Raw genomic sequence first — 12,234 nt, 5'->3', positions numbered from 1 at the left:
TCATCACAGAGCCCACGTTGTCAATCATTGCTGTGTTAGTTGTTCCGTTTATCATGATATGTCACGACACAACAGTTCAAATAAACACAAGACCCCGCTACCGTTCTCGTTCTTTCTCATCTTTTTGTATCTCTCTCTCTCTCTTCCAATAACATGAAATCAATATTTCGTAAATGTGGAGTCATATCACTCACATCCAACGTTTCGCACAATTTCTGAATCTACCCTTCAACACGAGACCGTTTAAATCCAAGCTTTCTTCGGTAGATCGCAACCTTTTGACCCAATGACGTCAGCATAGATGGCGGGGGTGGGGTGGGGTATGAGCCATGTAGAGACAGAGCATGCCTGTTACTAAATATAAATGAGGACGTACGTTTTGAGAACTTATCAAACACCCTTTAAAGATTCCATTGCTTTCATTATGCGCTTCCTATGCAATAATCTTTATTTTCCATCAGTAAAAGCTACATTATCGAATGGTTCGAGATTTTTTTTTTTTGAAAAACACTTGAAAAAAAAAAGCAAAACCTAACATCACTATCCATGCCATCTTTCCTTGAGGAAAAGTGATTTCGACAAGTAAGACGCACGCAAGAAAGTGATAGAAGATTTTATGATCGGAACCTGACTTTACAGTGGCTAAATACACCAACAGTGCGTTTAGATGTGCAAGATAATTAACAAAATCGTAATGACTGTCTTCCATTTCACATTTGGTTTTTTTTTTCTCCTCTTCTCTCATTCCACTTGCGCCTTTATGTTTTTAATCCATCATATCTTTCCCTCTATACCTCTCGGCTGATCCAATTGACGATACCCAAATCAACTCAAAGAAACGAGATGAGAATTAAGACCCCAATGCCTTTTTTCCCCATGCACTTGTGCTCCCCAGAGAGAAAGTTACAGAATGTTATACTATACACGAACCCTTCATTAGCAATACGCACTGGACGTACAAGAATTTATGTTGCTTAAATATAATCGGATTGAAATATTACCACGACAACTTCCCTGCTTTTACAATTGATACCGACCATGATGAAGCAAAATTAGGTCAGTGTCCATGATAACAATTTCATTTCACCGCAGCTATGTTGATACAAGCTAGCTCTGCTACTGTGATCCCTGAATAGAAGAAAAAAAAACCCGGTTCTTTCTTCTGATTAATCCTTCGAGTGATTGGAGGTTGAAACAACATGTTGTGAAATAAGAGCGTCTTTTGTTACTGAAAGGAAGATAAACTCAAATCGGTTCGACAGTGAATCAGCACTAATGGATAGAGATTGCGATATCGTATGCAATTGTGAGTTTCATTTCAAACCAACATTCAGACAAAAGTCTGACAAGGTCGGTTTACAGTACTGTTTGTCAGCACCCAATAGATACTAAAACATTAACATTTTAATGAGATAAATCGTGTTGTAGATTTTTAGCACACTGAGCCAAAGGCTCAAGTGAGCTATTGCGGTCATTCATGGCATGGCGTCTGTCTTGCGTGATCCGTCTTAACTTTGTACTTTTTGTTCAGTTTCACCTTTAAAAACTTCAGATTTTCACCAGACTTGGCACGTAGTATCCCTAAGGGTAATGGATCTGAATTTGTTCGATTGGACACCCGCATTATACCTCCTGTATACAGACCCTTCAAAATTCTTCTCCATACCAAGAAGGGATCGAGCTTAGTTAATGCTATACACTGTAAGTACCTTGGTGACTGTAGTTTCAAGTTCGTTCATGGCGGATCCGGAGGATCCTTCCTCGGGGTCTGGGGCTGATAATGTCTGACAATTAAGCACCTGACAGCAGCCCCCCCCCCCCCCCCCCCCCTGTATACAAACATCCTCTACTTTTGATTTCATTATCCATTATATAGGTTTATCGTATTCATCTGTTCATTTTATGATAGATCATCAATATTCTAATGAATAAGATCTATACTCTCTTAAAAAATCGAGTGAAAATATTCACTCTTAAAAGAGTGAATATAAAAAAGAGTGAATTTAGAGTGAAATTGGAGTGAATTTTGAGTTAATTTTCACTCGTTTTAGAGTGACCTCAGGGATCACTCCAAAATCTTCGAGTGATCCCTGAGGTCACTCCAAACTGAGTGAAAATGAACATTTTCACTCAAAATTCACTCCAATTCCACTCTAAATTCACTCTTTTTTGTATTCACTCTTTTAAGAGTGAATATTTTCACTCGATTGTTTTTAGAGAGTACCATAGGAATCTGTCCTATTCAAAAGTGTTAGAAAGCATACTCTGAATAAAACGAAAAAATAACCTTTTAGATAAATCATGAATACGAGTTGTTCTTTTGAATCCACTATGCTTTCATCAAGCAATTCTCTTCATCAATTAAGTGTCATGGGTTGTTGGGTTGATGGATGCTTTTCATTTTATCATGAGCTCAATTTGGACTTAGCCTTGTTTTCGGGCAAAATAGGTCAAGCGTTCACTTTCTAATCGATTGTCCGTCCATTGTCAAATACAGAGCTGGTCTAATTTACCCTGAGAATGAAGACAAATTGACTTCCGGTGGGAAGTGATGAAGGAGATTTTGATCGATATAATGGCAATTATGATCGAGAGGATTTTATTGCTTTATCCCATCTGTGGCAAGTTTCTCAATACACGACGGATGAGGTCATTGGTCGTAGCAATGCCAATAAAATTACAGTGTTTTGAGGCAACATATAATTCTTACCCCGTATGTCGCTTTCTATGAGGTATGACTCTCCATACCTCACCCCTTCTCTCTTTCTCCCTCTCTCTTTTTTTTTCTCTCTCTCTCCCTCATCGACCAGTGTTCTTCTACCAGGCACATAGTCACCCATTTCCATTCATAGAATATTTCAATATACCTATACATATGAATAGTTAATCTCATATGAAAATCTTTGAAATTTTGCCATTATAATACGACGCTCGTAAGCGCGTTATATACTAATTATCAAAAATGAATAGGACTGCCCGAGGACTTAACAGTCAATAATTCAATTCTATATACCAGGCGAACTAATTTGTTATAAAAGGGCATTTTTGCGAGTAGGCTTGTATGCTGTTGATTGATAAAATCCCTTCTCGTTTGCATACAGCCAGTGAGTGAATCAACAAAAGTTTATTCAAAGAAAACTACAGTGTTTAATGTAGGTAGTCAAAGCTGCATGTCAAAGTTTGCTTGACTTTCTTGTGTCTCTAGTCCGTGTTCGTGTTTGATGGAATCAGACTGAATCGAATAACTTTCATCAAGATCTGACCTTAAATAAGGAAAATATGGATTTTTTTTTTTTTTTGGGGGGGGGGGGGGTCACATAAAAGCAGTATTATCATCGCAACCACATCATAACCAAATTGCAGATCATATAGATCTCAGACGTCGACAATCTCTGACAATTTCAATAAAATCCTTGGTTTTGATTGGCTGACAAGCTCTGGTCACTGACTGTTACTATGGTGATTATCAGAGTTTGATATAAACTTTCATGAAACGCCCCAAGGTGACCATCACCTCACCACTCTTGATCTCTTGGCTTTGATACAGATTTATTGTCAAAATCACGTGCTTCTGTCAATGACTTCAACGCTCCCTCCACACAAGCGACAATTGCAATAACTATAATATTATAGTGGGGATACAATTGTCCTTTAAGATTTAAGGAAATAAAGAAATCAAATGAAGGGTGGATGTGCAAATAAATGGGACACTTGTGGGGAAACGATCATTATTATCAGCTGACATTATTATTTGCATTAATGACATGTCGCTTGTGAGGAAACGTAAAGTGAAAGAAAAATTTCCATGACGTTGAGTTATGTCCGGTTTTAAGGAAATGTCTTCGTTCTGTTGAAATGCTCCATTATGATAGTGGTGTCCATTAGGACATGCCTGTATAGGATACTTCGCTCTGTGCTTCTCAAATGAAATGAATCAAAGAACTTTTAATTTCTACAGGTTTGAATATCTGATTCTATCCAATCCATACAAGTTAGATATCAGTACCAAATTTCAATGTGTGTCCCATGTCAACATGTGTAAGAAAATTAGTTCAAACATAATGCCCTGCCAGTAGGTTTGTCACTCCGTCACGTGATATAGTTTTGTGTAAAAATCGGAAATACTGTAGTAAATTCTACTTTCCTGATAACTGAAGTAAGTATTGCAACTGTATATTTAATGTCAGACCATCCAACTGCATATCTTGCTGCAGTGTTTTAGTAATATAAAGGCAAAATATGCAACGTGCGACCGACACATGTGCAAACAATATAGGCCCCATATTACCTATAGACACCAGCCTGTGTGTACGTCCAGGTGGTATAGATCCCTGGGCAGAAGGTAAGCAGGGTAGAAAGGCTCTTCCGTTTCACCACCCATCCGGCAACGATCAACTTACCCTTGATCTCTCAATCATGTCAATGAAGCAAAAGTTCGTTGCATCCCTATAATGTATACGCAGAAACTACTCTTTATAGCTGTTAGCATGCATGCAAGGGAAGTTCTCAACAATCTCTACTCTGGGTAGCCCCTGCCATTCGACCGGGAATCTCTTCGCTCTTCTGATTTCTGCTTGCAACATCCTAAGGCAACGGTTATCCTCTCCTCTTCACAGAAAAAGAGGTTTCCCTGTTTTTGGTCAAGCGATTTATTTGCATAAATCACATGGCAGTGGGATATCTCTGTAAGACTCAATAGGTTGTGCAACTTAGAGTTAAAAGGTTCATCGTACCCTACGCTTTGTTTCAATTCAGGCAAATTACTCTCGTGTACAATGTGTATACATTTATCGTAAAAACCCTCTCCTCATATCTAATAGCTGCTGCTGCTGCAGCTGCTACTGCTGATGATGGTGGTGATGATGGTGATGATGATGATGATGATGATGAACAGCATTAATACAGCGCCATTTATCTGTAAAGAACATTCAAAGGCGCCCGGCTCCCACAATCTGTCACACTTTACTCACAAAGTTGGCTCTCTTCGTGTCTTCGGCGTCGCCCCGTTAACTACAGGCATACAAAACTCAGTTTGACATAACACTATGATTATACGACAATGGAACTTACAATATCTAGTACGGTCATTAAGAGGCAACATTTAACCTGATTTTGAGTCTTAATGATAAGAAAATGTCGATGAATATCAATGTCAAATACAAGCTCAAGTAATATACCAATGGTAGGTACATGTCTCTTAAAGATATAGCAATTGATATAACCTAGTAAATTATTGAGACTACGGCACTAAATCGATGTTATGTATTCCTGGACTTTTAGCTCAAACTTGACTGAAATGAACATGCGCATATTGCTGAGGCTGATTGGTCTCTTCGCTGAATCACCCTAATTCCCATGAGAATTCGAGATTTCTATTACTTGCTTCCAAAGCCCGAAATGGGCGCTCACTTTCGGACACTCACAAAATGAGTCTCCCTACATTGAGCATGGCATCACTGGAGATTTATCCGTCATTCTACTCTCTTACCGATCTTTTTTTGTCAAAGGACATTACTCTATACTAATAGTATTCGGACCCACTGTTCATCGTTGATTTATGGTATTTTGCAGCTCTCTTCTCGCTTTGAATAATTTCTACCAACATCCAGAATGTTTACTCTGTAGATGACTGTCGCCGGAAATGAAAGGCAAACAGTTTATTTTACAGGCACCTAGATGAGATGTGCTGTGCATTGAATAGTCTTCTTAGTCTTTCTTTCGCTCATGTTGTCAAATGGTTGTGTTTTTCAAACTGTTGTACGGTGCTTGGAACCACCATTGTCAGGAGCGCATAAAGGGTAGGCCCTATATATCTATTTCTACTTATCACTGCAATAGATTTGATGATCATTTGATTCTATAATAATATTGATATTGATACCAACCAATTACCACTATTTGTCTTGATATGCATGTCAATGACACTTATACTTCATATGATTGTTGTTGGATCTTCAAGTTATAAGTTATTCTATTACTTTCTGGAGATCCATCCATTTGCCATTCATATTGTCTTTATCTTTTTTTGCCATTGTCTATATGTAATTTGTATTTTTACTTGTGTGTTAATGATATGTATCATGTCTTTTGTTCTTGTTCATGTTGTTCATGCTGATATGGAAATGGAAAATAAATTCAATTCAATTCAATTCACTATTTGTGTCTTCATCTTCAAAATATTTGTTTTCAGACGATAGATAAAATATTCAAATTTGACGGATTCGTCTAGGATATGACGTTATTGTTATTTGTGGAAAATGTTGTACATTTTTCCCCAAAAACATTTTCTCTTTCGCAGATCAAGTTGCATTTTTCCTTTTCCGTGAAGCGTCATATCTTGTTTATGACAATCATTGATCATGACTTCGTGTGGGGGAGAGCTGGAGTCCATATTCCAGTATGTTATTTCAAGGTTGTCCAAGCCCCTCAGATGTACATACTTGTATTAGGTTTCACTTTGTATTTTAACGGGTACTGATACAAAGTGTTATATGCGTAAGCGCATGTTCAGACAAAAGACTTAATAACTTGTGTTGGACGAAGTCACATCTTCGTTCTATGCACAGGACTGTGATGTCAGGGGAGCGATTTAAATTAGTCATTTCAATATATTCCTCTTGGATCGTGAGTTGAACCGCAAATGTTATGTGCAAGGTGGAATGATGTGATTAATTAAGATCATTGTGGCATTATTTGTATGTTTCAGATTTCATCACCTTTCCTGAAGCTCTACAGGTGAAACATTGTTGAACATGTTGGAAAGCTTTACTGACCAATTTGGTAAAAATTCCTGCCTCATTATAGTGAAAACGAATATGATTAAGTTGCCTTCTATTTTTATATACGAAAATGTCAAGATGGCCACTTATCATCCTCGTCTTTTGCTCTTCTTCGATATGACTATTACAGGATAAAGGCCAATCCAGAGGACCCCGGTAGCACCCCTGTCAAAGTTTCCACTTCATGACGAATTCTTAAAGCGAAGAGTATCCCAGCTTCACAGGACGTGTTCTGTACATGGGAAGTTAGGTAAGTTTGTGAATCGAGCGAAGCCTTGCCGGTTAGGATCAGGGAGGTACCTCCCTGGTAGGATGCGTGACGGTGAAGTCGACACATTCTCAACAGGGAGGTGAGAAGTCCCTGGTCTGAACAACTATATATAGGCTGAACATTATTTGCTGTATGGTACTTAGTAAATATTGTGTTTGTTTTAATTGATGCTATCGAATGTATGCTATTGTTTTGATCGCCCATGTTATAACCAGGACTATCTGTAAAACAAGATATTTTCGCAGCATGAACTTTTCGCCAGTTACCTCTAATATTCAATGCATAAAGGATAGTGTAGACAAGAACTTTCGCGTGCATTCTAATTTCGCGAATCTTGGCTCTCGCGAAATTCGAGAAATTGAAATGCACGCGAACATTCCTCATTTTACAGTATAAAGATAATATCACATTCACAATCGCCGCGAACTCCACAAGCAGCAGCATCAATCTACATTTTACCCATCAAAGATAGCGTCACTGTCACTTCACCATCATCATCCTATACCATTACCACTCCCAATATCACCTTCTGATCTACCATCACTTTCGTCTAAAACAAGCATTGCTAGGACCATCGATATGTATCTTTCATAGCCATCATGAATATTAGCACCACTGGGCTAGTGGACCACTAGTCCACATCAGTCAATCAATATGTTTGTTTGTGTGTGTGTGTGTGTGTGTGTGTGTGTGTGTGTGTGTGTGATTGTAGAAACCATAGATTCATCTACACTCCAAGACTCAAATAATCCGCAATGTTATTTTTACGTTATCTATTGTAAAATCTAAAACCAAGCAAGACCCCACCCCCCCCCCCAAAAAAAAAAAAAAAAAGAAGAAGAAGAAGAAGAAGAAGAAGAAGAAGAATCTTACATATGTTTTCATTGTGTTTCTTCGAGAGATTAAAAAAAGAATGGCTACAGACTGTATTTTCTTGTTGTTCTGTACAGGGATCCTTCAGTGTTTGGTATCGTCGTATCATCACCGCCAAACATCTTGTAAGCTTGAAAGGAGACTGAGAGACAAAATGTGCAATCGACTTGACGCATTGTCATCCCCTCTTCTCTCTTGCTCGTCTCACTATGCCGCTACGGCACGGATGCAGCATATTTGTTAAACCACTGAACTCTTGACTCAAGCATGAGAATGTGGGTATAAGATCGTGGGAGTGTTTAGACGTTCAGCACGTACCTTTGGTAGACATGTGGCTTTCTTTATTTGAAATTATGTGTCTTTAGCTATATTCGACGATCGCCGCATACTATCAGCCAGACACATATCTCACGTTTAACTCGACAACATTTATTGCAGAATCGACGTGCCTAAATGGGAAGTGGAAATCAATCTTTGAAACATGTATTTCCGTTGTGCGATGCAGCTAAAGTGAAACACTTTTTTTTCCTGAGTGGGGGACATTAAGACTTCCTGAAATTATCAGCCAACAACCATGGATGAAGTGACCAGTGTTAGTGACAGCGACATGTCGACGTTTGCATCCACGATGATACTGACATCGACGAACACGACTTTACATTCGACCACGTCCAGTCCAGAAGATGATCAGGGCTGGGGTGTCGGTACCATCGAGAACATGGCGGTGGTTCGTACGGTGTATGGATTTATTGCCATCATTGGTATCCTTGGAAACTTTATTGTCTGTTTAGCCCTCATCCGTAACGCCACTCTGCGCACGCGCACTAGTCATTTCATCATCCACCTTGCGGTCACTGACCTCTTAACGTCATTCTGGATCATCCCTTTCAATTTGTTCCCGCGCCCACCAGACTTGGCAGACAACATCGGAGGCGAGATCGTCTGCCGACTGTACTCCTCCAAGTTTCCCCTCTGGTGCACCATCTTCGCCTCGGTCTACAGTCTGGTGACGGTCACCATCGAGCGCTACTTCGCCGTCGTCCATCCGATTAAGTTCAAGATCTTCTTTCGCATGAAATGGTGCGTTCTGATGATGGCTGCCACATGGGTAATCGGCTTCGCCTCCAACGTCTACTTCTTCTTAGTGTACGATGCCGTGGATGGGGCGTGTGTATTTACAGGATACGCGTCAGTTGCTGCACAACGGATTGTAGGTGTGTACACCTTCTCGGCGGTTTACGTTGTGCCAGTAGCGATCACGTTATACTGTCATCGTAAAATGATCATCTCGCTCAAGAAACAGATGGATGCAATGCGGAAAGACAAACGACAAAATCGTGCAGCAGGTACGTCACTGACGGGATGATGAAAATCAGTCAGAAAATGAACTTCCATGACGTCAGTACCAACTATTTCTAAAATCATAACATGTATGTCAAGCCATCCAAAGATCCAACACGAATTTGAATTATATTCTCGTTTTAAAGTCAATTTCCCTATCATATTATTCATCCAAACATATCTACGAATATGTGAATTCAGTAAATGTAGGTTATTGGGACACTCGATAAAAGCTTATGGAAAATCGGAAAATATGGAGAAGTTAAAATACTTTCAGAGTTTTGATTAATCCCATGTATCATCTCTTTAAGTGGGAAGCTGTAATGTCACTCATAATGTATAATGAGAGTAATTTTTGTAATACATGTATATCAAGAAAAATTTAAGAACAGTTTTCACAAAGTTTCATATTTAGAAATAAACATTCCCTGGACTTGTCATTGAGAAAATATTGAAAACATTATTTGTTATGCCGCCCCTTTGAACAATAATCAAAGTAGCAATGAATATGAAAGAACCGTTTATTAATTCTGTTGATCGACGGAACGAGTTGATTATCCCACATATGAACACTAACGGTGAAATCAAATGAAGGGTCGTCATGCATGCCAGTCGTTTTTCAAATGACAGGTCCTAAGTTTGACCACAAGTCCCGAGAAAATGGTTTGCATCGTTTAAATAATTCATTTGCTGTTTGCTTATTTGGCCATTCTTCTATTCTACTGAGAAAGGACCTTCTGCTTTGTGAAACTGCATTCTATCAGTAGGATCTTGAGAGACTAGTCTTACATAAGAATGCACATCAAATTTCATGATTCCATTTCCATCTCAAATCCTCATGGACAAAATGGCTGGTATGAATATGATGCTAACCTAATTAACTTCCTGTCATCCATGGTTACCAGTAAGATTACAAGGTGATATCTCGCCCACATTTCCGTCTGACCTTTGATTACGTCATAAAAGGTGTTTCCTTCTGTCACCATAGGAAAAAAAAACCCGAATAAAATACAGATAAATGAAAAACAAGAATACAGGCAGTTAAACGTATTTTTTCCCACACTTTTTAGCCCTCCATGGACTATTTTATTATCTCCATATCAACATATCAACAAGGAAACGTATTTAACACCTTCTGTACCGGGGACATTGGGCAGTGCGTAAATCAAATACTATTTATTTTCTGGGCCAGACAGCACCAAAAGCGCATATTACAAGGGTTAATGGATAAATCTGTCATGCCTAACATCACCTTCACAATCCATAGACATCAAGTCTCATGTGAAATTCCGATTTCTACAGATATCGTGAAGGGATGTGAGAGATTTACTCCGCCTAAAGACAGGGCTCTCTGCAAACCTGAGGGAATTCCTGAGAGAGGGGGCTAGGGAAATCTGTTTTTACCGATGAGCAGGTTTTGATTCTGGCATGATTAGCATGTGTCACTCGATGAAGGACATTTCGAAAAGTTTAGGTTAAATAGAAAACCAAGACTCAACATACAACTTTTTCTCTTCAGTAGAAAAACAAAACAAGACAAACAAACAAACAAACATAAAGAGAAATTAACACAGACACACACAAACACACACACACACACACACACAGAAACCGAAGGAAAGGAAACTCATATCTAATGAAGCATTTTAATTCTATAATTTCATGTCACACAGGTCACAAGTCCAAAAGGGATGAAAACGCCTGGCAGCTGAAAGCGACGAATGAGATCCAGAAAACATTGTTTGTTGTCCTAGTCACCTACATGATCTGTTGGGCGCCAAACCAGTTCATCTTCTTTGCCTACAATCTCGGTGCCAAAGTCGACTTCGCACAACCTTACTACCACGTCTCCGTTATGTTCGCCCTCTGCAACTCGTGTCTCAATCCCTTCATCTATGTTTATAAGAACAAATACTTCCGACAGGGCGTGGTTGAGGCGCTGGGCTGCCCCCCAGGGGTAATGGTGTTCCTAAACCGCATCGGCCCAACGAGCACACAGGTAGACACACCTACCAACACACTTGACAACACAGTACAGACGGCCAATCCGTCAGAGCTCAATAATCATACGGACAATGCACTGGTGTGAAGTATGATGGAAGCATGTTTATAGGAACTATAGTACAGGTACTCCCAGTCAAGAACGACATAAATTGGCATGTTCGTATCTTGCTGAACAAAGGGTGTGGCCACTGGGCACTCATCGTTGAAATGTTTGGATGAAAAGTTCTGCAATATCTTGATGTGCAATTATGCACATTTTGAAGTGAGCGTGTAAATGTAAGGTAACAAGATTCTCTGTCTGGTTATGCTGTTGATTTACGTGAATGTACAGGTAGGAAACATCATGTGCTTAAGTACTTTGGGGAAATTAATGTATTAATAACAAATTGTGTAAAGTGTAAATAGAATATTTTGCTAATTTCAAAGATACCGCGCCTGAATTTCATTCGCTGTCATTACAGCATAATCTAAGTTGGGACAAGGAAAGCTTTAACATCAGAGACGTTGGAAGACGCCTGTAGAGCACTGGTAATGAAGTTATATACATTTTGAGAAAGTACATGTATTAATCAGGACATTATGTGGAGGTTCATTACAAAATGAGACACATTGTATGTCATTAATGATTAACAATTGAAATCTGCAAAAGATTAGCATGATTTATTATACATAAACGGCCTAAGTCTAATATGATTTTTCTTGCTCAATGGTTTAGTGCAATGGACAACAACTAACGAGTCGATCAACACTTCTTGTGTTCAAACTATAGGAATACAGAATAATACGAGCGTGACGAGTAAGGCGGATTCCTTTCAGTGCCTTTCTCTCGTTTTTCGCATTGAGTAAAACGGTTGTCAAGAGAAGTACTAACGTGCAATGCAGAAAAAAAAAACCAAACAGATATAAATCAATGTTACAATTCGTTATTCCGAAGGTTCGATAATCAGGAGAAAAAAAAAAGTCCGC

General features: G+C 39.0%; 1 protein-coding gene across 1 annotated transcript; it reads left to right on the top strand.

Moving 5' to 3' along the window:
- The first annotated feature begins 8,376 nt into the window (after positions 1 to 8,376).
- Positions 8,377 to 11,353, top strand: LOC139736411 (allatostatin-A receptor-like). Its single transcript, XM_071647163.1, has 2 exons — positions 8,377 to 9,269; positions 10,938 to 11,353. Exons 1-2 carry the CDS (start codon positions 8,498 to 8,500, stop codon positions 11,351 to 11,353), a joined length of 1,188 nt encoding a protein of 395 aa, XP_071503264.1. The 5' UTR covers positions 8,377 to 8,497.
- The last annotated feature ends 881 nt before the right edge of the window (positions 11,354 to 12,234 follow it).

The sequence above is a fragment of the Diadema antillarum genome, unplaced genomic scaffold, assembly GCF_040938485.1.
Source record: "Diadema antillarum isolate AM-2024a unplaced genomic scaffold, OU_Dant_1.0 seq00000644_RagTag, whole genome shotgun sequence".
NCBI lineage: Eukaryota > Metazoa > Echinodermata > Echinoidea > Diadematoida > Diadematidae > Diadema > Diadema antillarum.
This window is presented reverse-complemented; position numbering and strand designations above follow the sequence as displayed.

Excerpts from the sequence above, each read along its gene's own strand:
- LOC139736411 (XM_071647163.1), top strand. The coding sequence starts at position 8,498 with ATGGATGAAGTGACCAGTGTTAGTGACAGCGACATGTCGACGTTTGCA. Across the intron at positions 9,270-10,937 it reads ACGACAAAATCGTGCAGCAG|GTCACAAGTCCAAAAGGGAT; the intron begins GTACGTCACTGA and ends CATGTCACACAG.